This window comes from Takifugu flavidus, chromosome 9, assembly GCF_003711565.1.
Source record: "Takifugu flavidus isolate HTHZ2018 chromosome 9, ASM371156v2, whole genome shotgun sequence".
Taxonomy (NCBI): Eukaryota; Metazoa; Chordata; class Actinopteri; order Tetraodontiformes; family Tetraodontidae; genus Takifugu; species Takifugu flavidus.
Genome location: NC_079528.1, coordinates 2917818 through 2944918, shown reverse-complemented (window position 1 = coordinate 2944918; position 27101 = coordinate 2917818). Strand labels below are relative to the sequence as shown.

The window sequence follows — 27101 nt, the reverse complement described above, 5'->3', positions numbered from 1 at the left end:
TGAATAATGCACTTTAGTGTGTCCCCAGATGTAAAAAATCACTGCAACAATCTGCCATATTTGAATGTATTTTATTAAGGTATCATTTCAGCAGGGACTAAAATTGCATTCTGAAGCTCCCCGAATCATCTCCATCATAAGAAGTAGAATAAAAAGAAGAATTCATTACCAAAGACAAGGCATGGCTGGCTTTTTTGCTTGGGAAATGCATATTTTTATCTTTATCCCCTTACAACTTTTTTATTTATTTCTTTATTTTGCCAACTAATGCACCTCACCTTGGTAAAGCCCGATTGATGTCACATTAGTGCACCATGGCTGTGTAATGTTGTAATTGTATTTTATTTTATTGTTGTCATCATCCTTTTCATGCAAGAATATGAGCCAGTGCCAGAATTGTGACTCCCTTCACCTAGTATTCCCAATTAATTTTAGGATGTTACCTTCATTGCAAGTTTTTAAAAAGACAATTGCGGCCTCCTTCAGAATCTCGACGTGGCTTTTCAAGTTTGATTCTATTGTTGGAATCAGTAAAGTACTAAAACAGCTGCAGTTTTAGTGAACGCCTTTGCGGATGCTTTATTGCCATCCTACCGCTAGAGGTCACTGTTACTACTGAAACTCCCGAGCACGTCCTTCGTTCTCTTGTGCTGCTGACTCCTTCATGTGTAATGCGATCACAAGTGTCACTGCTTTGGAAGCAATATGACAGATCTTTTCACAGAGTTTGATTGGATGCTTATAGGTTTACAGCGTTTGAGCCTAATAAACCAATGCTTCTCGACCTTTTTGGTGTTCTTATAATTTAATTGGTGACATGATTAACGTGGTAAACATATAAATGAGTAATTAGGTAATGATGGAATTCAATTTCCATGCCACCATCCAGGTTAATGGGTTAACCCTTTAAAACAAAGCAGATGAGACTGCTTTTAATGAGTATATCATATTTTTGAGAAGTTTTTTAAGTGCTTTATATATCAGTGATGTATAAATTAGATTCCAATTTATGTTATTTTAGAAATCCTTTTTAGGCATTGCAGTGACAGAACCAATGAAGAAATATAAGTGCATGTAAACATTTTCAAAGTTTAAATTTTGTTGAATGGCTTTTTGTAACTTGTAAAAGCATCACTTTTTAATGGCCTCTATTTTTTGTTTTAATTCCATCGTCGCATAATCTGTAAATTAAGTCTTAAGAATAGAAAACTGCTAACATTTAAGTGAGACCTATATAATAGTACTCTAACACATATACATCTGTCGCATTTTGCTGCTTTCAGATGCTTCTTGACCCGGATAAATATAATTTCTCCTTCATTTCCACAGCAGCATTTTATCAGGAAGATCGTCAGGAAAAAGTCTCCGCCTGCTCCATGTCTCTGGCGTCGCCAATCCTGCCACCTCCATCCTCTGCCTGTCAATCTTGTCACCTCCCCAGCCTTCTCACCTGCGCACGGCCGTAAATCAGCAGCCAGCGCGCCTATAATGTGTGTAAAATCTTAGAGTTCTTTAACAAATGCGCATTTTTATTACTTTCTGTTATCCTAACAAGAGAAGACCCAGTAAAACACAACGATTATTATTATTAGTAGTAGTCGTAGTCGTAGTAGTAGTAGTAGTAATGTTGTTGTTGTGTGTTGTGTTACTCTGGTTGCAATTATTGGTCTTGTTCTTGCTCTGATCACGTGGATGATTAATTCAGCTATAATAAACTTGATAGATGTCAATTAAAATGCGCATGATTCATTTGGAGTTTCGGTATTTAGGCGCCATCTTGCAGCCACATGAGTGGTGAGCTGGTGTTTGCAGGTTATTAAGCCATTAAATTGTTTAAGGACAATCTTGGTGCTGTGCTGATTACTGATGACTGGGTATTATTTTTCTGTGGGTGTTAAGGGTCTCAGTTTCAGTCATATTGCGCAGTGTAATGCGGGTCATATCTAATTAGTGGGGATTATCCTCACCTACACCTCCCCAATAGTGCCGGGGGCCTCGCCCATCCCATCGTCTATTGTCCGCCGCACTGAGTGAATTGTCGTAGTTGAAGGATTTTAAGTGCCTCGGAAGGGATTTGACAAGCGATTTAATTCAAAATCTTTAAGGTTGAGCGATAACCCTGGTGAATTCTCCCACATCGAATCACGGTCGTGACAGAAACTGCCCCGTTGATTGCGGATGATTAAGGTGATTAGGGTGGCTATATAAATGAAGGTCTTCAGCAGAATAAAGCTGGATCATCATTCTATAAGTAGTCATCAACGTAATTTGGCCGCGAATATAGTAAGAGGTGACCCCGTGAAGCTAAGAGTTTGTCCATATTCTTCTAAAATCCAGACTGGTTTCACACCAGCTTGTTTCCCAGGGAAACAACTATCATCCTATTATCGCCAAGATGTCAATGTCGCCGACGTGTGAGCTAGGATTTGCATGACTATACAGCAGCTCCTGAATGACTTTATGACTTTGTAGTCGCCATGTTTCCCACTGGGTCACTGGTGCCACTGGCCAAATATTTCCTACTACACATGTTACCATTACTACATCGGGTTTCCCATAATCTGGCACTAATTTAAGAATTATGACGTTTTTGGAAAGCACAAAATGGTAACACTGTTGTATACAATCATTTAATGAATTAGGTTAAATGGAATCATGTTTGAAGCAGGTATATTATTAATAAAGTTGCGTTTATTCTTTGTTTAATTCAATGTATGTGGAATGTTTGGGTATTCTTATTTAATGCGCTGGGAAGGAACTGGTGTTCGTGGGAAACGTGTTATAGCCTCTGAATGACAGGTGAATGAATGAATAGATCGATGAATGAATGAGGGGGCTGTTTAGGCGTCTGTGTCACGTCTTTGAAGTTTGCGTATGCATCGACGGCTCCTATTTGTCTATATGACGCTGCAATCATGTCGTTGTTGACGCATTTTCGCAGCGAATCGTTACCTGTCGAACAAATCTGTCAATCAAAGGGACGTAGACGCATAAATATCATCAGCGTGGAGTCAGGGCTCAGCTCCAGACCCTTTCTCCTTTCTTGCCTATCACATCTCGGACAAGAGCGACTTTTTTGCGTTTGGAACACAGCCGCAATGGGCCCATTGAATCTATTCGCAGTTATGATCATATCCATGTGCTCGGATATTCAGTTGACATCAGCTTGGTATGTGGTTTATTTCTGGGCGGAAATGTTTGTGTGTACATAACGTTAGCAAGGAGTAACCAGACTGGTTTGATTTCTTTCCACAGGACTGTCAACAACTTCCTCATGACTGGACCAAAGGTAATCACTTACTGCGCTCGACGTAGAAAACACATCCCAAAGACGTCAAAGAATACACCTTACATAATTTTAGTGCACCATGACTGTGTAATATTTTTTTGTGGGGAATAATAGTATTTTAAAACATTTTTGAATGTACTTTTCTCCCTCGTCCAGGCTTTTCTGACCTATGCTAACAGTGTGCAAATTGGCGCACTGAGAGGAATACAAGAGTGCAAGCACCAGTTCGCGTGGGAGAGATGGAACTGCCCTGAGAACACTCTGCAATTGTCTACATACAATGGCCTCCGAAGAGGTAAGTAACTTACATCCCAAACCTGCATCGTGCACATTGCATTATAGAAAATTCGGAACAATTTACAGAACTTGAGTTAAACAATTGATCTTATATAATGGTTTTACGCACGCTTTACGCACGGAAAACGGCTGTGTAACAGCGGTTCATAGCAGTTTTCTTCGTCTTTGACACTTCTTGCAGCCACAAAGGAGACATCGTTCGTCCACGCCATCAGCGCCGCCGGGGTGATGTATACACTTACCAAGAACTGCAGTATGGGGGACTTTGACAACTGCGGCTGTGATGACTCCAGAATCGGACAGACAGGTACATTTTCGCAAAAAATGAACGAAACGGCTTGTTTATTTTAGGGAGTGGGTAACAATGTGTTGTTCGTGTAGGTGGCAGAGGATGGATCTGGGGGGGCTGTAGCGATAACGCGGCGTTTGGAGAGAAGATCTCCAAAGAAATTGTGGATGCGCTCGAAGGCGGACACGATTCGCGCGCAGCGGTCAATCTACACAACAACGAGGCGGGCCGACTGGTGAGCTGTAGTTCCAATGGTTTAGAAGTTTTAGATTGACAAATATCATGAGTAAATAAAATAAGTCATTACATTGTAGAATCCATCAGATTTTTAACACGCTCACTCTTCTACTAGGCAATCGAATCCACCATGAGAAGAGCATGTAAGTGTCACGGAGTGTCCGGCAGCTGCAGCATCCAAACCTGCTGGATGCAACTTGCTGACTTCAGAGAGGTCGGAAACTATCTGAAAGTGAAATATGACCATGCGAGAAAGCTGGAGCTGGACAAGAGGCCCGTGAGGGATGGGAACAGTGCAGACAACCGAGGAGCCATTGCGCACACTTTCCGGAGCATCCCTCGGACGGAGCTCATTTACTTGGAGGATTCCCCGGATTACTGCGTTAAAAACCAGAGCCTGGAATTTCATGGCACCGAGGGGAGGGAGTGCCTGAAGGGCGACAAGAGTACGTCCCAGTGGGAGAGGAAGAGCTGCCGCAGGCTGTGCTATGAATGCGGCCTCAGAGTGGTGGAGAAGCGCATCGAAGTCGTCAGTAGCTGCAACTGCAAATTTCACTGGTGCTGCACGGTGAGATGTGACAAATGCACGCAAGTGGTGACCAAATATTACTGCGCAAATAAACACGGTGGGAGAAAACCCCATAATAAATCCAGGTACAGGCACCGTGGACGCTCAATGTCAGCGCGCCAATGAATGGCCTGGGCGAATTTAGCGTTCTCTTTTTAAAAGGGGTTTGTTCGATTTGGACTTTTACATTATCTATTCTCTCAAGGCACTTTATCTTACTTCGAGTCTGTACATATCCACGCATGATAACTCATTATAGGAGACCGATTGTCTCATTTTCTGTTTTTGTCTTCTGTGAAGTCTGAAAATGTCTAATATTTGATGTCTTCTGTAATTGAAAACTTTTCTTAATAAATATTTTTTTCTGAAATTTCTGTGACTTGTACTCTGTAGGGAAAATCCTTTCTCTTGAACTTTTGAAGTGCGCATACAGGCGTTTCCTAAAAGCTTTAACCAATCAGCTCCCTCGGACGCGGGGGGCAAAGTAACAACGGTTCCATTTGTTCTTCAGCCCAATAAAAGAGAACCTCGCAACTAATAAACGAGCGGATCCATCTTGTGAGTCCAACTGAAAGTAGATTAACATGTTATATTTATCATTTCGGCTCCTGCCGCTTCTGTACTATGCGCGTCCTGGAAGTGCTTGGTAAGATGTCTATTAGTTAACATGGCTTTTTAGACTGAAGTGGAACTGAATGGCTTCATTCTGTATCCTCTGTCGTTTCTCAGGGTGGCAAGTAACCTTCTTATGACAGGACCAAAGGTAAATTGAAATGAATTACTTGACTGGGACAAAAATCCTGCATTCGATGAAAACAAACACTAACAACACTCTGCTTCTCCCGAAGGCCTATCTAAGATATGCAAAGAGCGTGCAGATGGGGGTCCAGAGTGGCGTGGTGGAGTGCAAACACCAGTTTGCGTGGGATAGATGGAACTGTCCCGACAGCGCAACTCTACCCAAAGGACTGAAACGAGGTATGTTGAGTTAAATGCGTTTGTTCTTAACGCTTGATTCTGAAACAACCCAGTGATTATGTTAAGGCGTATGTCCTCTCACTGACAGCCACCAGAGAGACATCTTTCGTGCACGCAATCAGTGCTGCGGGGGTCATGCACACTCTGGCTAGGAATTGCAGTCTGGGAGACCTCGACAGTTGCGGATGCGACGTATCCAGAAACGGCAAAATAGGTGAGTTACTGTATTTAAACTAGAAGGATTTGGATTGTGATTGTGTTCCATTTTGCACATCGTAACTAAAAAAAAAAAAAAATTTCGGTCCAGGCGGCCCGGGCTGGTTGTGGGGGGGCTGTAGCGCTAATGTGGATTTCGGGGAGAAGATCTCCAAACAGTACGTTGACTCGCAGGAGACAGGTCAAGACCCCAGAGCTGCTGTCAACCTACACAACAACGCCGCTGGCCGACTGGTAAGTCGATTTTACTTTAAAATTCCACGTCAGAGTTACCTGCGTCTGCCGTGGCATTGACGCTCTGATTTCCCACAGGCCGTGAAAGCAACGATGAGGCGCATCTGCAGATGCCACGGCATGTCTCAGAGCTGCAGCGTCAAAACTTGCTGGACGCAGCTCTCAGACTTCAGAGAAATCGGAAACTACCTGAAGATCAAGCATAGTCAGGCGCAAAAGCTGAACATCGACAAAAAGCACATGCGGGCCGGTAATAGCGCCGTCAGCCAGGGCGCCATCGTGGACGCGCTGGGCAGCGTCGCCCGGACAGAGCTCATCTACCTGGAGGAATCTCCTGACTACTGCAAGAGAAACGTCAGCCTGGGCCTGTACGGCACCGAGGGACGGGAATGCGTGCACCACAAAGAGGGTTCGACTCAATGGGAGAGGCGCAGCTGCCGCAGGTTGTGTCAGGACTGCGGCCTGCGGGTGGAAGAGAGGCGCACGGAGGTGGTGAGCAGCTGCAACTGCAAATTCCACTGGTGCTGCACGGTGAACTGCGAAGACTGTGCGCGGGTTGTAGTCAAATACGCGTGCGTGAGGAGGGACGGCGCGGACTCGCACGGCTACAAGCGGAGGAACCGCGCTTCCAAATAAAACCACACATTTCTTCGTCTGTGTTTGTTGACTTTGTGCACTTTATTCTCTGCAGCGTGTTTATTTATGATATGTCTTATTACAATAAACGTTTAAAAACATCGGGATGTCTTTCCTTCCTGTCAAAACTGCATAATTTTTCCTAATAATCCTTAACTTTAATTCAGGCGACCCCGGCGGATATTAGAATCAGAATGGGCTGACTACACTGAGCAGAGGATTACACGGATAACAGTTCGCACCTAAACAAGCTGTTGATCCACTTTGAAGTCAACGTGTATTGATTCCATTCAAAGAGCATCGGGCCTTTGAAAGACAAATTGAGGAGGTATTTCCACTCGTAGAAGTTGGGTATTTGGCCTGTTAAACCGGTGACGCTTTAGTCCCTGGGACACCCCACAGGCAATGGAAATGTATCACAATACATCAAAGTCTGAGGGGAAACGGGCTGACAACCTCTCCGACTCTGCCTCAACTTTCTCAGGCGATGCGCCAGAGAATTCTGCAGCAGTGGGGATTTACCGGTTCATTTCTAATCTCATAATTTGAAGGTAATTAGGGGCGCCTCTCCTCCTGATATCTATCTGGGTCTTGGGAGTTATTTATTTGGCTTCTTCTTCCCTTCACCCCTTGTTTCTCATCCTACCCCTCCCCTTCTCAGCTGGAAGTGTCATAAATCTGCCACTGCCTCAGTTTCATGACTGATGGCATGGATATTACCCTCATATGGGGGTGCCATGCCTGGAGGGGGAGAGGGGGTTGGGGATGAGGCCGTGTCAGTGTCCTTACTGTGAAGAAGTAACAGGATTAAGTGGGGAATTACAGCGTGGATGAATGTCATATTTCACTCTCGGTGCAGACGCTTCAGAGCATGGCGTCTCGCCATGTCTCACATGTGAGTTGACCCCTGTGAGACAATCAGGACCAAAGAGGCTCTCATTCGTCCCATCTGTCTGTTTGCTTGTGGGATGTATTTCCCATGAATCCCTGCTGTGTGTTAATGAAGGTTTAGCCTCACTGGAAGTTCACAGCAATCCGCCTCCAATCATATATTTACATTGCTGATTCCATATAGCTCCCAAACGACGGGGTTCAGGTGACATTACCACAAGTGTTCCCCAATTATTGTAAATATTACTCACCTTTGTTGTTTGTCCTATAAGAGCCAGCCCCCCTCCACAGTAGCATGTCTTTTGTTGGGGGTTTCAATTCCACGATCTGGGTAGAGGATAGGGGGCTGCTCTCCCACAAGGACCCCCCAGGAGGACTCATATATTCACCCAGACAAGCCTGGAGTCTCAGGGGGATCTGAGCGTGATTGATCATCCTTTCCCTGTTGTGTCCTTCCCTCTCACCTGGGTGTGAGATACCAAGAGGACCATCAGGGAGCAACAGGGCCCGACTGTAAATCAAAGGCTCAACACGTGCTGCCTTTTATTCTGTTTCTCTTTTATATGCTGGTATTTTCTGGAATATAAAAATGTGTTCTTAAAGGAAGTATTTAATGTCAACTATGTCTATAATATAGTGTTAATGCCATTTACTCTTTTTCAATTTGTAGGGTTTCGAAAACAGATCATATAACCGTCCTTCCTCATTGCCAACACTTGTGGAAAGTCTGAGCTTATTATCGGTTTCAATATGCATTTTTTTCTGTAATGTTGAAGTAATAAGTGATAGCTGGTGCTTTCACATCCAAAGAAGACTGATCAAATGGCTATAAAATTATTTTCTACATGTATATTAGAGCCAGGATATAAAACACAAATAATGAGCTGCTGCTGCTGAGAGAAAATAGTCAGGACCTTTACACAAGCAGTAAAATAAGTCAGTGGAATGAATTAGGAGTAGGTAAAATTTAGATGTCACACAGCTAAAAAGTAACTTTGAACTAAACAGAGGCTAATATTCATAAACATTGATGGAAAAATGGTTCAATCAAACCAGAGTTCTTTCTAAATGTAGTCCTGTTCCCAAAAGCAACCTGTGGATTGTGCTAACAAGCCTGAACCCCATGTTGCTGGCTAATGCAATCATAATACCCAGATTGCAAAGATATACATGATATACTACCTGACCCCCGCAAAAATGCTGCAAATACAAGCAGGTTCTTCTTTATGGGGCCTTGCCCCTGCAAACTGCAATACCCACCACGTCCTCCGAGGTGCAGTGTTGTCAAAGCTTTCTGTCTATTGTCTGAAAATTTGAGTTTTAAAAGGTGGCTTTCTGCTGCCTCAGATGCTTTTACAGTTTTGAATTATTCAATTCTAAGAAAAGGTTTAGACAAGAGAATACTGAATGCAAAAATGTTTTTAAAAATCTTTTTTAATCCTATAAAATGAAATACCTTCAAAAAAATCCACAGATGGCAATATTGTACAAATAATATTTAAAAAAACGTGGCTATCTAGACAATGAAAAAAGTTTGCTCGATTCTTGTCATCTGACATCTCTGGGGGGAAATGACCAGAAGTTCGAATTACTCAGACTGTGGCTGTCTTTCAAGGTCTTCCGAATCCTCTTTCTGCAGCAGAGACACAAAAACATCCAGCAGTAAACCAATTTCAATAGTTGTTCCATGCTATTCAGTTTTGCTTCGTGTGCTTGGAAATGAGTCTTTGTGTGGGCTGCCACTCTATGGAAAAATGTGAACATAAAGGGAAAAGTCGGTAAAGTAAGCCGAAACATTTGTATGTTGCAGCGAGCCTCGGGGAGAGTTTTATGCTGACTTGCACTGTGCTGCGTCATTAGTTCCCTCGTCATTTGTGCATGCTGCTGTGCTATCCTGGGGTGAGGGAGATGATTACCCATCACACACACACACATATACACACTGCCTGCTGCTACTTCCTGATGCCATAGTCCAGAGTGAAGAGCCACTGCTGTATCGTGCACCCGGGGGCTGCTGGCCAATGCTAGAACCAAGCTTAATGTGGGATTTGTCTTCTTTATGCTAATTTTTGCATATGCACATGCCCAAACAGATGTCACAGTTTTCAGAACCACAAAGGTCACTGTTACGCAATCCCTTTTGTTTTTTTGTAAAGCTGCATTTTTAGTAAATGGAATGAGGGAGAGAGTGGTTTTTGCACAGCATTACCTCCGTTGTCAATATTTCAGTTCCGAGATCCACTGTGGGAATGCTGCGCTCTTGGGCTTCTGGACATGCTAACTTGTCAGGATGTCCGACGCAAACAATGAGGTCACAGAGCCTCAGCTGGGTGCGCACTGTGGGGAGAAAAATATTACCATTTCCCAAAACTCCCCCAGGTCAAAGAAGTTGTACAAAATGCACCAAAATAACTAATTTCACAGCCCTTTTTAAAATCTTAATTGAGCAAATGTATCCTTTTTGGTTTAACTGATGACTACTGAGTGGTTTGATTCAGTAAGGTACATACAGGCAAGTTGAGCCATGTCGTCAGACAGGTTTTCCAGCTTCTGCAGAGTCTTTTCCAGATCAGCGCAAGCAATCACGTTAGCTTCCTCCGACCTTGTCTCTGTATTTTCCACCCGAAACATAAAACAAAACAAAGGACATCAAGTAAATCTTTCAGACTTAACTTGTGTCTTTGCAAAAATGTAATTAAAAACCCACTTCCAGACATAAATTCTCTTTATTGAAACTTGGCAAACAGATCAAAATTACCACAAAACAAAGACAAAGCAGGGAGATGCAGTCTAGACATCACTGGCAGCATAACAGCTAAAGCACCTGCAGCTATCGATCACTTTAAAACAACCCAAACACAAGAACATTTCCAAGTGCTGTAATGATTCCCGGAATAATGTTGGACAGACTATCATATATCAGTCTGGGTGAGTTCCTGCAGGGGGAACAGGGCTGTTGTCCGTCTTTGGGGCTCCACAGACCGCAGCTTTGCATCTGTGATAAGCGTCCTCCAGCTTCTGCATCGAGGAGACCAGTTCGGGGTTGGTCCGCATGACCACAATGTCGTGAGCCATCCAGGTCAGCTGTACTGTGGGTGAACACAACACAACACAGCACAATACAAGGCAATACAACACAGCTCTTGGTGCAGCCGCCCGATTTTCCGGCAGATTTTGATTGATAAAATGACGCCTTACGTGACATCTTCTCTGTGTATTCGACCATTCTCTCCAAATCCTTCGTGAGCTCCGACATGTCGGCACTGACGTTCTGATGAAGCTCCGTAAACGATGAACCGGCCATCTAAGTTAAAACCGGTAGTATTAGCTGTCAGAGACGTATTTACAGATAAATCTTGAGCCGTTGGTGTGGCTGCCCGCCTGTCAACTCATCACAGTCAGTTAGCTAACGTAGCCACGGTCAGCTAATTTTAGGCGACGTTGGATGAATTTGAATAAAAACTTACCTTTATTAAGACCAAGGAATTTAAACAGTTTTCTTTTGAGTCAGTGTTTGAGTTCTTCTCAACAAACAACGGTTTGGCAGAGCATAAAACTCACTAACAAACGTTATTTACCGTAAAAACCTAAGGGCAATTTCTTGTTAAAGATGGTGTTCCGAACCAAGTTCTCACGACCATTAAAAAAACCCCATTAAGTTAAATGTAAAATCCCACACTTTAAAGGGTCATGGAACACAGCACAATTATGCCCAAAACTCCATATTAAGCTTCTTACTACAGTCTCGATCACCCTATGAATATACTTACATTGCTTTTCTGTGCTGCACAAGACATAGATAGAAAATAGTTTGCAACATAAATATTAATTTGAGTCTAGATAACTTAAAACACCGTCAAAGCAAGCTTAAAAAAAACATTCTTAGAAAAAGATACCTTTCTATAATTATAGGTACGATGTTAAGACAGGATTGGAATGCCATTTTTTGGAGAAAAAAATTATGTGTGTGTGTGTGTTTTTATAGGATTCACCAGTTTGCTTTCTGCAGAAAGCACTTTATCTTCATAAAGATTAAGCTGTCAAAGAGAGTAGGACTAGCATGTTTGCTACTAATTTATGATTTATAGGATACACTATCATTTCTGTTTGAATTAACATCAAGGAAAGAAAATCTAAAGTGTCAAAGAACAAACTCCCCCTAAGGGAGAAAGCTAGTTGACAGTATGGGGGAAGAAAGTGGGAATGGACGTCTTACCTAATAAACCAATCAAATGTGGCAGTGGGCGTTTCCAGGAAAAAAAGACATAAAGCACCTATGACAGGTGACATCTTTACAGAGAGCAAGGGCAAACAGGTGAGCAAGGCATTTAAATTGTAGCTGCTGATTTTTATTAAGCTGCTCGTATTTGTCTAAAAAGGAATAGGGCACAAAGACATTAAAAAAGGAGGAAGGAATTAGAGTTGAAGAAAAGGACCAAGAGGACAAAGAAGACTCTGGGAGCTGAGAGGAAGATTAACAATGTCTTCATTTGAGGCCCAGGGCCAGTCCCCTCCGCGGTGTGGCCCACAGTTCCCCAGCCTTGGTCAGGAGCCCCCTGAGCTCAGCATGTACAGTGACTGCTACTACCCCCCTCCTTCACTGCCAAGTCCTCAGCGCACCACGCCGACGTCCTACGACCTGAACGACTATGCTACCACCTCCCCAAACCCCTACCTCTGGTTCAACGGCTCTGGCATCAACACATCTCCATACCTGGCTACCACGGGCACCCCCGGCAACACCACCAGCCCTTTCATGCCGCAACACTACGGCATGCAGAGGTCTTACCTGGGTCCAGCTGGAGCTGGAGGTCCGGGAGGGGAACTAAGCTGGTTCTCTTTGCCCTCCCAAGAAGATCTGATGAAGCTGGTCAGGCCTCCATACTCCTATTCAGCTCTCATCGCCATGGCAATCCATGGAGCCCCTGACAAGAGACTGACCTTGAGTCAAATTTACCAATATGTCGCCGACAACTTCCCCTTTTACAACAAGAGCAAAGCCGGTTGGCAAAACTCAATCCGACACAACCTGTCACTTAATGACTGCTTCAAAAAAGTACCAAGAGATGAAGATGATCCAGGTAAGGTCTCATACATTATATTTTATATATTTCATATGTTCAGTACTGTGAAAACATTCCTGGATTCATATTAGTGTAACACCTCTGCAGGTAAGGGCAACTACTGGACACTTGACCCCAACTGTGAAAAGATGTTTGACAATGGAAACTTCCGTCGCAAAAGAAAGAGAAAGTCCGACACCCTTCCCGGCGGGGACAGCATTTCAGGAGGTCCAGAGTCTGGAGACAACGACCGCGGCAGTCCCAAGCACAACCCTTCCCTCGACATCTCCCCGCCAACAGACAGGATTCCCTCCCCATCTTCGTCCGGCGTAGCACCTTGTCTCAGTACCTTCCTGACTGAGATGTCCGGAGTGACCGCCGGAGTGGCCAGCGAGGTGGGGGGCGATTTAAGCAGGCCCATGCAGCTGCCTCTGGACGGGCCACATCGGCCGGCGCAGCCTCCGAGTTTTGGCAGCTACTCTCCAAACCCAGGTGGGTCGGAATGGGTTCCACAAGTGCCCGGTCCCCCTGTGCTCTCCCCTTCACCCTCCCCCTCATCTATAGGCTACACTAGCCCCATCCTCAGCCAGTTTAACGGGTCCAGCGGTCATTTTTACCCAACCATGAGCTCCACAGGAGTCATCTACCATCGTGAAGGCACAGAGGTTTAAGTGAAGTGGAGGTTTGTTTTGACTCTTGACAGTAAAGATTAACTGGCTGATGACTTTTGCTGTAGAGTTCTGTTACACACACACACACACACATTATGTTTGCTGACTGAGACAGGAAAAGCGTGTGACAGTGGAGTTAAAAGGCTTTGATTCCCACAGGAACAGCTGAGTCAGTAGCAAACAGCAGCAAGTGTCCCTCCCTGAAACCGCTGTCTGTCACACTATCAGATCCCCAGTCAGCTTTTATTGGACCCACGGCTATTATCTCTACCTGCCCTGACTCATAACTGATGCTGGATCTGATCTGCTGACATCTGACCATTTGACATCACGCCATGTGTCTCTGGTCAGGATCGGGCCCGGACAACAAATTGAGGAATCGTGTGTGTGGTGTGTGTCTGTGTGTGATGCTCTAAAGTGAAAAGTGAACAGTTTTGGTGATCTTTTTTTTGTAGAACAATTTGTGAAATTTCTGTCCAAGAGTCTGATGCAAATTGTACTTTGTAAATACGTGAATGTGATGTGTAGTTTCATAAATTTATATTGTAGATCTCTTTTGTTTTTGTAAATAGTCTATATTGAGTTTCTGATGTATGGTTTATGTGATGACATTTGTGTGTGTGTTTTTTTTTAATTTTAATAAAAGTATTTAGAATTATGCATTTACATTTTTCTCTATACTTTCTATAAATTAATATGGGAATACCAGCAGAAGCAACATGCGCTAGTGTTTTCCCAACCAACCCCCTTCTTTCCTGAAAAAAAAAAGTCAAAATAAGCACTCTTTTAGAAAACAGGCCCACAAGAAAAGCGATGACCAGTAGTGTCAAACCTGCATGTCGGAGTAACCTGATCCGACCGTGTTGGTAACTGCTAACTGCTCCTTGCAAACGTTGGAAATCCACATTCTCATGGTGTCCCAGCTTGTTGCGCCAAACAGTGAATTCCGTCACACCATTTATACACGGATAGTGCTGACTGGATGCAAACATCTTTATTGTGGCAGAGGGCTCGACTGATAAAAGCTGTAAAGATGCTGAAGCATGAAGTAGTTCAGTTTACAAAGAATGCAGGGACAGACACTGGTACAGTTAGCAGACGTACAGCTGCCAGTCTGTGAAAGGTAGCCAAGAACATTCTCACACCTAAAAAAGAAATTTACTAAAGCATTTTATTGCACAAAGTCCTAATATATCCAATAAAATAAAGGTTTTCATTGTCATTTAAATAAAGGCACAGCTGCAAACAGATACAGTTTGAGCTTAGTGGGAAAGATAACAAATAATTTTATCATCTAATTAGTATAAATATTAAATATAAACAATAAAAAAGATGTTAACTGTTGAGTCTGTCAACAACTTGGCCCTAATTCTGTTAGCTATGCTCCATGCTCGTACCATTACTTTGAAATTTTATGACCCTCTAATCCTTTATTTACCCAGAAACACTGGCAGCATGACCACCATTTACACTAAACAAGAAAGAAAGAAAGAATGAAAGAATGGAAGAAAGAATGAAAGAAAGAAAGGAAGAAAGAAAGAAAGAATGAAAGCAAGAAAGAAAGAAACTGCTTGGCACAATTGTGCATTAGCTAAGCTGTCAGATTTGCATAACTGATGTGAAGAGCTGCTTCACATCTTACTTTCTTCTTAGTGCCTCTTTTGCAAACAAATGTGATTTATTTATAATTTGTTCATGATTTATGAGCGTGCCAAATCCATATGCAAACCTGCCTTCTTTTCCCGCCGAGACTGCAGAGCGCACGAGGAGCTTTTTCACTCTAGACACTTTGAAGGTGTTTTCCTTGCCTCCGCATCCTGCTCAGTGTGAGCTTGGGGGTAAAAGCCGTTATACACAATGTAAGCTGTCTCCCGCTTTTGCCAATCCACCTTGAGATATGTCAGCCAAGAGGGAGATTACAGTGGGGCCTTCGTGTCTCAGAGACATCATTAACCGTAGTCGTCTTTATTCAAACTGATGGCACTGATATCTGAAAAGGATGCAAATTTGCAGGTGCTACTCGTACTAGCGGATGGCAATGACAAGGTCAGAACCGAAATGGTATGTTCCAGATGGAAACAGATAAGATAACGGTAAAACCTGAAAACTTACTTTGAGACACACTTCTTCTATTGGAACTTAAACTTTTATTCATACTTTAGAACTTCTTATAACTTTTCCCTCAAAGCTTTGGACAATGTTTTGTTTCCTTCACTCTTCCCCTCATTTAGCTATCATGCACTTGTCGAACTTGTTATGACATCCAATAATTATACATTTATCCTCCCGGCATTACTCCCCATCTGCTTTTTTACTAGGAAAAGTAACAGCCACTTGCTGCAGTCTGCTGTGATACATTAACGTCCAAACTGAAACAGCGGTACAGTTTGTTTGAGAGCGGTGTGCCATATGGCTGCTGGAAAACACCGTGTGATTGAGGGATACTCAGCACAGCATCCATCAATAACATGTTATAGCTCTGGACCCTCATCACCTCCGGCAGCAGAATTATTACTCAAGAGTGATACGATTAAAATCTCCAAATCCTCATCTCCACCTGCCGCCTGGCTCGTGGCAGTCATCAACGCACCTGTCGAAGAGAGGGAACACACCCCCACACACTCATCAACTGCATATGTGTGTATGGGTGCGTGTGTGTGCATCCACAGAGGGCACAGAAGTGTGTGGTGTTTATAATGTAAACTCAGACAAAGGCTTACACCATAGCTGCCACGCACGAGAGATTTGTGTTTTTAGGAGCTGTCCCCGATTATAGAGCCATAAAATAACAGATTTCACGTCTCACTGTTCGGGGGATAAAGAGCTGGCAAACTGTGACAGCTTGTAAATCTGCTTCCTCCGGGAGAGAGGAAAAACACAACCTGAACCGAAAACTGTCCTGTTATACCAAAAACACACACGCACACCTTCTATATTTACTAAAACAGTCAAGTCCTATCAAAGCTGTTTAGTAAACGGTTAGAACAGAACGTCAAGCCTGGAGACACGTCGTCATGCCCGGTGCTCCAGTTTGCTGTTTTCAGTAAATATCCTCACACACTCCCAACACAGGTGATGAGAGACACTGAACACCTTCCTTGTTTCCCTGAAAGTTACAGAACAACCTTCGCTTTCCCCTTCACAGCTCAGTACAAAGTGCTGGAACCTTTACAATCCTCAGGTTTCTGCTTGTATTTCCCTCCGTTAAACTGTCATTACTTTGTCATTTTATTATAACATATCGCAAAAGGAAAAATAATTTCTATGACAGACACAAACAGCATGATACAATGCCTGAATATTTGGGGATTTTCCCAACTTGTCATCACCAACGCTCGGCACAGTCCACAAAAACCATTCCAGCCTCTCCCAATTCTCCATGATAAAACAGGTAGATCCCAGTGTCCCCGACTCCACAAGGTGCAGAGTGATCTCCCCTTGCTAAACATGGCTTTTATACACGATTTGGGGGGAAAGTGAAGTTTAAAGACAAACACTGAGTGCAGTGAGACAGTGTGTATATATGAATCATTGCTATTTCACCTTAAAATATTTTCCATGTCAACATACAGTAAACAATGTGATATGAAGGCTTTGCAGCAAGGGAGGGTGAATAATGAGGGAAAATTATTAACATTTTAATGGATAAATGCAACTGGATGTGGAAATGAATTGTTGAAAACATGATTCGTCATGTGTATTTTGTTAATATTATTTCCTTTTAGCGGCAGCTGTTCTGCATTTATTCCAACTGTCATGTATCAGCATTCTCCTCAGGTTCTTCTTCATAACATCAGATTATTAGTACAGCCATGCTGCTGCCTGGAAACCATGGGATTTATCCTGGTATTCCTGTTTTGTTAACCACACACCACAACACACATGTTAAAAAATGAAGTGAGTGAGTGAGTGAGTGAGTGAGTGAGTGAGTGAGTGAGTGAGTGAGTGAGTGAGTGAGTGGAGTGAGTGAGTGAGTGAGTGAGTGAGTGAGATGGATGGATGATGGATGGATGAGTGAATGAATAGATGGATGGATGATGATGCATTGAGACTGGCAAGAAAATGGGATTTTCATTGTAAAAGTCATAATTTGTAGAAGGCTTCTGAGAAATATTTGGATAAGGAATAAGAATAAGGAATCAGAGGCACTGAGACTAATATTTTCATCTAAAACTTCACATTACTACTTTTCACTATGAGAAATAAAACATTTGACTACCAAACAATCCACAATTTTACAATCCAAACAGGTGGTCCTGGAGAGATTGGGCCAGATCAGTGTAAAAATGAAATTGGGAGGGATATCACCAGTGTGATTGCCCTGCAAGTCTTCAGTTGCAAATTATCTTTCTTATGGTCTTCTTCATATGTGCTGTAAATTACTGAATTCTGTTGCAGCTGTGGCCCTCATAAGACTGGAGGAATGACCCGCTGTCAGCGCTTCAGGCTTCAGCAGCTGCTTTACCGTCACTCTGCCTTTAGATGGCGCTGTTAATACAGAAAGTGAAGACAGAAACCACAACCTGACACAAATAATGCCCTATTCTCAGCTTCCCACCAACCTTTCTACTACTACTATTGGTGTATTGTGATGGTTCTGACTCCATGGCTGTGTGCTCTGCAGCTGCTTGTAGCTTCTGGTGCCTGTCCATGCTCCCTGGTGCACCATTACCACCATCTTTGCCATCTTCATAACCTCAGTAGGCTAATCAAAGGTAGACTTGTTGATTTTGCTGATCCAAATCTACCTGGCAGGTCTTTACAGTTGATGCATGAGTATTAAAGGTCTTAATAGTTCCTAATGATGATATATGATGACTTGCCAAACAACCTGTGCATTTTTGAGTGCATTACATACTTATTACTGTAGCGATGGAATTAGAACTCTTTCTACATCAAAATATGCAAATAAAGACATAGATACAGCAATTGATCTCTATAAATTGTTGCTTATCTGTTTCTAAAGGTCTTATAACATGTAATTATGATAATGCTGGTACTGTAGTAAAAGACCCATCAGTTTTCCAAACCCTCATATCCTGCATGTTTTTAATCTCTCACGTGCATGGGGGGAAAAAAAATCCAACTATGATTCAACATGATTTATGTCGGGAATTTCAAAATGCTTCTTGTAGACTGCATTGCTATTAGTTCTGTAAAAACAAAAAACAAACAAAAAAAAGAAAGCACTATGGGAACTAGAGATCAAAGTATAAACAACTAGAAATAAAAGCCAAGCAGGTCACGGTGTGACACCTTTAGTATAGTATTTAGAACCAGTTACATAACATAGTAGGTTTTTTTGCTGTCCAATCAAAGCCCCTTTGGAGAGCAAGATCAAAGTCGCTTCAGAATCCAGAACAAAAGTTCAGACAGACAGACAAAGATGTGGTTGATGACCAGTTTAGGGTGAACGTAATGAGTGATACCCTCTCAGTCACGCTTTATATTATCATTAGCGCAAGCCTAGATATAAACCTTTGTATATTTTGACTGCTGGACAGTTCCCAGGCTGCTGTGACAGTACTGCTGCACATATACACCTACAAGCTCAAAGAAAGTCTCATAAATCACAACCATTTCAAACCTGGGGTTTTGGTTGCCTCGGGCATTATAGTTGCTTCGGTGAAATCTTGTACTGCATTAAAATTTGTCGGTTTTTTAAAGAGGAAAAAAACGAACCTTTTCTAAACAGCCTGTCTTTATTTTCATGAGCTAGCAGATCTAAACGGGTCAACAAGAGAATCAATGACAAATTAATTGTCTACTGTGTTCAGGTAAAGCGAAAGTTTCACACATGGCTGACCTGGATAGATCATCAATTAGGCGGAGGGCCGTGCCGATGGCAGCTTCAATGGGCGTCCAAACATAACAAAGCAGGAACGGCAAGCACGTAACGGAAAAAATGCTATCTTGTATTGTGGATATTACTGCTTTATTGTCGTGGAATCGATTCTCTTGCTCTCACATTTCAACAGAAAGAGCCATATATTTTTCTTCAACAGTTTTTTTTCTGTTTTACAGAAGAACTTTATTGCCTGGCTGCATAATTGATTATTTTTGTGACAGGATTTAGCTTTGCAGTGAACCTACAGAATATTAATGAGAGGTCAGTAGAAGAAGTGGAGACTTGTGCACTGGAGGAGCTCCCTATTGTAGTCACTGAGGTGTGGTCAACCTGTAAAAAACCTGTACACATTGTTCCCACAGAAGGAATAGAGTAATTTAATTCCAACACAGTGGATTTCTTTTTTTCCCCCTCCAAGATACAAGACTTCACATTTCAGATGGTTGCTAGTGCATGATATTTCTAAAACCACAAAAGCTTGACATTTTAGGTCTTACATTGAATTTTCTTCTCTAAGTGCTTTCTTAAAACTGCACATTGGAGCAGCAATGAGTTATAGCTGTAATTATGTTGGTAACCAATGAACTTGTACAGAATCATCTTTACAAGCTGGCTTAAACATGCTAAATGCTATTTTGTCCGCTTGCAGCTCCGATGATGCACCTGTGCAACGAATGTACGATAAAAAAAAGCTGACAGCATCGATTCACATTCAAATGTTGCCACAAAGCGGACGAAGCTACTATAGCGGGTGTGTTCTTGCCATTACTCTGTAATTGGCTGTTTAGTTCCAGCTTCTCTCAACAGTCATTAATGATGCAGAAACAGTCGTGGGCCTAATTATTTTTTTTACTGCAGCACAACTTTAATTCTGCCCAGGCCAGACATATAGGCTTGCCCGTCTGAACTCAAATTTTCCCTCTGGGGTTTGCTCTATTTCTCAAATAAATCAACTGGAGCATGCTAATTGGTGTGACTTTATCCCCACAGCACAAGGAGCACTAGTCCACGTGTGCATGCATGCGTGTTTAAAGGTGAGCAGATCAGTCGGTTCCTGCGGAAAGTATGGTCCATCGACAGTTCCCATCAGTCGTTTAAATATGTTCTCTCCTTTGAATACACCCACACACTTACAGCGTTTTCCTGTGAAAGCATTTGCATATCATTTACATACAGTAACTGGCTTCCCCTTGATGCTTTCTCTTATTAAAAACAATACATTGGCATGTTGTCTCCAAAACAGGGTGTTGTGCACAGAGAGCGGTGCTTTTCTTTTTTCAGGGGTGGTTGCCATGGCACCTCCCGATGATATGATACATTGCTAACTGTGCTGAATCAACAATAGAGTTGGGAGAACAAGAATCATTTCCAGGTTCAGGTTACACTTCTGTTCTCGAGAGGATCTGAATGTTGCTGTGTGCTTTAAGAGAGGCTCAGACGGCATGTCTGTCCCCACCAGTGCAGGCTGGACATGGGAGATCTTCTTAAAGCAGCAAATCCATCTGTGTAGAAGCAACAAAACATCAGATAGACAACAATGAATCATTATAACAAAACCAGAAAACTGAAATAGATGATGCGAGTTTCAATGATGACTTGAAAATCAAGGGTATGATGACCCAGACCCAGTCCTTAGGCCGGGTTTTATTTCCTAACAGGCAGAAAAAGGATTTCACTATGTAAAGCGGAATAAGAGCGTTGTCTACTGGGTCCGATCCAATCAAATTAAATCATCTTTATTTATATAGCATCTGTTACAATCAAATATTGTCTTTTGATGCTTTACATGGCAACTGCCCCTGAAAGAAAAAGTACTGCTCTCTGTGCACAACGCCCCCTTTTGGAGATGGCATGCCAATGTATTCTCAGGAAGAAACTTTGAGCAGAAACAGTCTGTCTGATGACTGGCTGGCCAAAGGAGGAGGAGGGGAGGGGGGGCAGATAGAGGAGGGAAGAGACATAAATCACATATGCAAATACATTAGTTACACGGAATTAAATCAAATCTAAAGCTGAGCCCGTCAGTAAGGTCAGAGGTCGGTAGATCCGGGTGCAGGTATGGGGTCTGTGACACCTGTTCTGATTGGATAGAAATCCCTCAAGGACTTGCTCTGGACAACCTTGCATTAATGGATATGTTTGAGTGCTATTTTCTCAAATAGTTCAGTGGAATATGTTTGACATTTAACTCAAGTAAAATTATTTTCCACACGATTTACCAAAAGTTCAAATTCCAAATGTGTTGTCAGTATTAGATACCAAACACATTTCCTGAGATAAGCTGCTTCATACTGAATTGACTGAAGGCTTCAGAAGACAACACTGATTTAAAGATAAATTTGGAATTATATGGCGATAAGACCTCTGAGTGAAAGAGCACAGCTCAGAATTCTTGGCAGAACTATTTTAAAAAGCTCTTAGACGTTTGATTAGACACAGCACAGAGACATGGCATTCGATGGCATTGCTTCTGAATAGCTTCAGCCTGTCACAGCTGGTGGGATGAAGGTGACAGGGGAGTGAATAATCCGTACGCCTCTCCTCTGGAATTAAATCAGATGCCACGCAGGATAAGACATTAACCATTGCTGACACGTCACTCATTTGAATTTCAAGAAGGAAAAAGGGACAGGGTTGCTCCAGGGAGAGGGGTAATTCTGGAAGCGGAGACTATGGGTCAGCGGAGTGATGCAGTAAAGATAAAGAGTGTCCACTCTGACCTAGACTAGAAATCGCACTTGCGGGAGCAGAACCTTTAAAACGAAAAAACTATTCAGCCAACCAGGTAGCATTTGAGCTAAGAAACCAACCATGGAAGGAAATCATCCGAAAGTAACACCATCAAATACAGTGGTCGCGCTCAGTCGTTTGAGGTGTTTTTAGACAGCATCAATCAACGATCCCATGGGATCGACTGGCCGGAGCGTTGACGGATTTATGCTTCAGTTGCTCTATTAGAACAGATAAGAGCACTCTGCCTCACACTGCCTCTGTGGCCCAAAGAAGGGCCACAGAGGCAGGTCTTGAAGAAATGTGGACAGTGAGGTAACGGTAATACAGGGCAATACAGTGGTGAATGCTGAGGACCAATCTCTATTAATGTTGTATTTGCATATAAAAGTATATAGAAGAACCAATCTCCCAGCTTTTTCCTGCATTTTTTGAAGCTTGTCTCAATACCTTTAGCATTGTTTTGCAGCGCCAGCCCAGGGTGAAACATTACTCTCATTGGAGCTTTTTTTTATGCCTACTTGGGTGCATTTCTCTGAAAGAAGAGAAATAAACCTGCTTTTAAATTTCCATTATATAAACTTTAAGCATTCTGTTAATGGATTACTTTGATAGATCGAGTGAAAGATTGTGTAACGATATTTAGCTCTTAAAGGTCTATGGTTCCTTAGAGATTGGCTGAGCTGCATATTAAAATCCCAAAGCAATTTGTGGAATGTAATATGGGGGACGATCAAAAGGGGACATAAAATTTAATTAGTGATATCAGAGATAATACTCCTCCTTACTGTCATCCAATCAGAACTGAGGGGGGATTGCTTGAGTAGAAGAGCAAACAGCAGCTGAATCTTTAGTTTAATACACACTAATGTTCTAAATAAGGTAGAAGGTTATGTCCTACAGTCAGGGCAGGGTTGATGTCGACTTGACAAGGGTCAAATAATGTCGCCTGTCCTGTCCCTGAACAGGGTAATTGAAGTTGGGGGTGCTCAGCTGTGACGTGTGACCTAGACCTTCATGGCTACAACATCAGGAATAATCCACAGTTGATGCCAGCAGAGATCCAAAGAAGTAGCCCAACGCAGTCAGGAAGCAGAACTGGGGACCAGAATGATTGGTTTTTAATGACTCCTGCTCTCTTTTCATTGATACCTCACTGAGACACTTCACACGTACATATCGTGCACCCACACTTCTGGGGTGCCGGTCCCTAATCATGGCTATATGAAACAACTGACATGGAGTAGGTACTTCATCTGGTCTCTTCATTTGAGATGGGTGAAGTTTGGAGAACTGTTGTTTGATGAAAGTTATCAAAGAAAATTCAAAAAATGAATCAGGTCCTCCACAGGTGTACTACCTCAGTTTTGGAATTGTGACTGATGACAAAGAACCTGGAAATAAATTACCCCACTTTAGCCAGAAAGGACCTTAAAGCTTATCAAAACACATTCAGAACATCTTTGTGGGACATTATATGTGACAGAATCTCTGCCTGCTGAACCGGGACACCAACAGAGGTTGCAGAACAATAATAAATGCTTCACTTCACTGTGGAATGATTGCTTAACAGATGACAGATAGGTATTACTAGATATGAGGAAGAAATTGTTTTATTAGAATGGATTATCCTATTTCCTTAAAAAAAAAGCACTGTAAAAACATTATGACTGTTTCAATGGGTTTATCCCGGAAAAGGGATCAATAGTCCTCTTTTTTCCCCCAGATTGGAGGCAGATGTTAGTTGTGTATTATTGTGACTGAGATTAACTGTCTGTTAAAGTCATGCAAATTTTCTCTTCCCTGGCAGGTTTTTTTTCTTTTTTCAAATTTAACTGTAAATAACTTTCTTCTCTGAGAATAGAGATATGTATCTGATATCTCAGGCGGCTATCACTGTAGAAAGAAAGAAAGAAAGAAAGAAAGAAAGAAAGAAAGAAAGAAAGAAAGAAAGAAGAAAGAAAGAAAGAAAGAAAGAAGAAAGAAGAAAGAAAGAAAGAAAGACTAGCTATAAACTAGCAATAAAAAATCAGAAAAATAGCCGTATTACAGAAAAATCTGCATTTGTTTTAATATTCTAGGAAATTGATAGTGGGAAAATGAATTTCATGTTCAATAATAACATATTGTTTATCTTCTCTCTACATATTGATCAGATTTAAATAATTAGTCGTCATCAAAGGCCACCTTCATGTCCCAGGAATGTACGACCCATGAGGGATGGATGGACATGTAATGTGGAGACACTGTCCCCACACACTCGCTCTTTATTCATGAATCAGTACACAGTTAAAGGCAACTCCTAACATTGGACAGCTTCCCTTCATCCATTATTTTGCCATATTGATTCTTGTCCTTAGAGGGCGTAAAAGCGGCAAAGCAGCACCAAATGCAGCCGTGCGCTGTAGTCCTGGAGGCTGCTTTCTGCTCCCAGTCCCAAACAGAATGTTGTGCTATGCTCTATGAGTGCTGTCTTCAAAAATAATAATACATGAGTGAATAAATAAAATCCTTGAGGGAACAGGAAACCTAATATAAACTAATATAATATTTGTCGTTATAAGACTCCATACTACATCTAACTGAGCTAAAATGAAGATAAAATGATTCAATAAAGAAACAGTGTAACAAATGAGGAATTTACTGGAAATCCAACAGTATAAGTAGGTTTGCCTAAGCAGTTTTTGGTTCCTTACTCTCAGACTATCAAATAATTACATGTCAGCTTCCAATTGCAAATATGAAGTTGAAATTGTTATCAGCTCAAATTATAAGTCAAATAATTGAGGAGACACTTGTAGTGTCCTGGTTCTGCCGAGGCCTGTGTGATCATCTGAGGACATGACCTATGCTTTAGTGAGGATCTAAACTAAACATTTTGGTGTAACAGCTCTGCAGTTACAGGGTAACTTGCAACCAGCAAACTTTTTTACATATATTTTCCTGATGATGATGATGATGATGCTTTAAGTCATGCAAATCGCAGTATTTTCCCACCAACTTCTCTTTTTACATGAATGCACAGCTAGCAGGGAATAAATATATTAGCATAAGATCAGATAACAAACCGATGGAAAGGTTTGACAAGAAATGTAACGTGGCCTGAAGATAGAAGACATCTTACAAATTGTTCCTTGAGGCCTCAGCACTAATAAAGCTCTGGGTATAAGCCAGCCGGGGTTAAACATATCTGTAGGCCTTCTTGAAAATAACAATTTCTTGGAATTGTATGTGAGGGAACTCGCACTTTCCACATAAATAACAGTCTCACTAAGACATCTGGCTTAGAGTCAAGCACCTTTTGCAATCAATGTGGCATTACGCCAAACATGTTGCTCCTGGATGTGGCAGTTGTCATTTAGCAGAGATTTATCTCCATCCATGCATTCATGTGACATCTCCATTTGTCACCTTAGCAGCAAATCACCAGTCCTGGCATGCAGGCAATGGGGTTTCATTCCCTCCAGCCTCTGTGGAAATGATAAGATGAACCTTAGCTGAAACGGCTTGTTGTCAAAATGCAGCCAATGCTTAAATAATAAATAAAAGCATCTATATCTGAGGACTGAGTGGACAAAATTCACAGGCAGCACATGGGGGTGATGTTTGCTGTGCACTGTGTGGAATTAGATTGAATTTGGTGTAATGAAGTTAGAGACAATGACCTGATGAGATGATGGCAGCCATAAACAGGTAGACATGCGGTGTAGTGCAAGATGAGTGACAAGAAAGTAATGGAAGCTAGCTGGTGCTGTGCACGTCGCAGCAGGGTGTTCTCGTTTGTAAATGCTGTTGGAATATGAAGGGCAGAAAAAAACATTGTTTCTCATCTCATAAAAAGAGCCAGATGTTTGTGTTGATGCATATTTAAAGTAGAATAAGGTTTTAAAAAAATGAAATCTCATCGTAACTGCACATAAAATCATCAGAGGGAAGAAAATGTTCATTCCAATAAATCTAACCTGGTCTACCCATAAGAGAAGTTTGAGGAGTGCAGTGCTCTGTTGAATCAACCAAAGTTAATGTGGTGGGGCTAGGCCATAAATGACGTTAGAAACAAGTATTGAACTTTTAAACTCCATTCCAAGATGCACTGGGAGGCGGAGAATGGAGGTAATGGGTTTTCATGTTGATGTGTTAGTTAGAAGGCGCGTAAAATGTGGCTGTCTATAATGATCTTGGGCTGGGGTGACGTCTCGAGTCGTGTTGAAACTCTGCAGAGATGAAACCTAGCAGAAAAAAAGGTGAAATCAGACTTGTGGAAATGGCCACAATTTAGAAGACAGACTATGTTTGGAGTGCCAGGCCAAAAGCACAGTGGAATTTAAAAAGAACATGGCAGGTAAGTCATCTATATGGAGATATTCTTCTTTCATTCTATGTCATTCATTATCTGTCTCTTTTGAAGGTCACACATTTACATGTTCACCCCTCCGTGCACAAGCTGCATCTCCATTTGTGTCTGATTGTCTGGGACAATTTATGTAAACAAGGTCGTGCCATTCTAGCCATAGATTTAATCAGTTTATCTCATGTTTATATTGCAGCACGTTTCACTTTATTGAATTAAAATTGAATGAATAATATAGGAGCTTTCTAACAGAATAACCAGCAGCAGCAACTTCTGAGCATAATATTGATCATTTAACATCAACAGCCACTACTGGAGAACAGAGGCATGGGAAGAAATTTGCCGCTGCAGGTCAAGTGAATGTGCAGGCGGCTCATAAGTCATTATTAGGCTGTGACCCCGAAGGCCTTTTCACACATACTGGAACTCCTGGCAGCAGTAAGTTCCCAGGAGGCCCGATGTAATGTGACTGGAAGCTCTTCCTCACAGCTAGTAGCTAATTGGGATTTCTCCAAGTGTCACCAGTGGGAAGCAAAAGCATGTTTAGCAGGAAAACAGTTTCCAACTCTTTGGTTGAGGCTTCCAAATGTGTGGGGAGACCTTTATTATCTTTACCTTTGCCAGTAATGTCTTTAAACAGGGCAAAAGGACAAATAAAAAAGGCTTTCAAGAGTTGAGAGCATCATGAAACTGAGACTTGAGGGAGAAAAGACAAGCTAAATTAGATTACGACTACTCAGAAAAAAAAAAAAAAAGTTAATAGAAATTAGAAATAGCTCAGAAGGTGGTGTCATATCAGGGTC

The 27101-nt window shown here is 42.1% G+C and overlaps 4 protein-coding genes across 12 annotated transcripts; 3 read left to right on the top strand and 1 right to left on the bottom strand.

Moving 5' to 3' along the window:
• The first annotated feature begins 3098 nt into the window (after positions 1–3098).
• Positions 3099–5033, top strand: LOC130531580 (protein Wnt-8a-like). Its single transcript, XM_057043646.1, has 6 exons — positions 3099–3169; positions 3256–3289; positions 3446–3584; positions 3768–3893; positions 3968–4110; positions 4228–5033. Exons 1-6 carry the CDS (start codon positions 3099–3101, stop codon positions 4804–4806), a joined length of 1092 nt encoding a protein of 363 aa, XP_056899626.1. The 3' UTR covers positions 4807–5033.
• Positions 5034–5304: 271 nt separating this feature from the next.
• Positions 5305–6845, top strand: LOC130531882 (protein Wnt-8-like). The gene is made up of 6 exons (XM_057044058.1): positions 5305–5326; positions 5410–5417; positions 5529–5658; positions 5747–5872; positions 5966–6108; positions 6187–6845. Exons 1-6 carry the CDS (start codon positions 5305–5307, stop codon positions 6742–6744), a joined length of 987 nt encoding a protein of 328 aa, XP_056900038.1. The 3' UTR covers positions 6745–6845.
• A 2206-nt stretch (positions 6846–9051) lies between these two features.
• On the bottom strand, positions 9052–16779 carry syce3 (synaptonemal complex central element protein 3). 9 transcript variants are annotated; one of them, XM_057043606.1, is made up of 5 exons: positions 14202–16779; positions 10834–10939; positions 10146–10244; positions 9845–9972; positions 9052–9268 (listed from the first exon to the last, which is right to left on the bottom strand). In XM_057043606.1, exons 1-5 carry the CDS (start codon positions 14280–14282, stop codon positions 9224–9226), a joined length of 459 nt encoding a protein of 152 aa, XP_056899586.1. In that variant the 5' UTR covers positions 14283–16779; the 3' UTR covers positions 9052–9223. The 9 variants fall into 9 exon arrangements, with proteins under 9 accessions (XP_056899586.1, XP_056899591.1, XP_056899589.1 ...); XM_057043611.1 differs by lacking the exon at positions 14202–16779 and adding an exon at positions 12425–12565; XM_057043609.1 differs by lacking the exon at positions 14202–16779 and adding an exon at positions 11532–11961.
• Positions 11941–14035, top strand: foxi3b (forkhead box I3b). The gene is made up of 2 exons (XM_057043604.1): positions 11941–12721; positions 12812–14035. The coding sequence occupies exons 1-2, from the start codon at positions 12116–12118 to the stop codon at positions 13367–13369; spliced, it is 1164 nt and encodes a 387-aa protein (XP_056899584.1). The 5' UTR covers positions 11941–12115; the 3' UTR covers positions 13370–14035.
• Positions 16780–27101: the final 10322 nt, after the last annotated feature.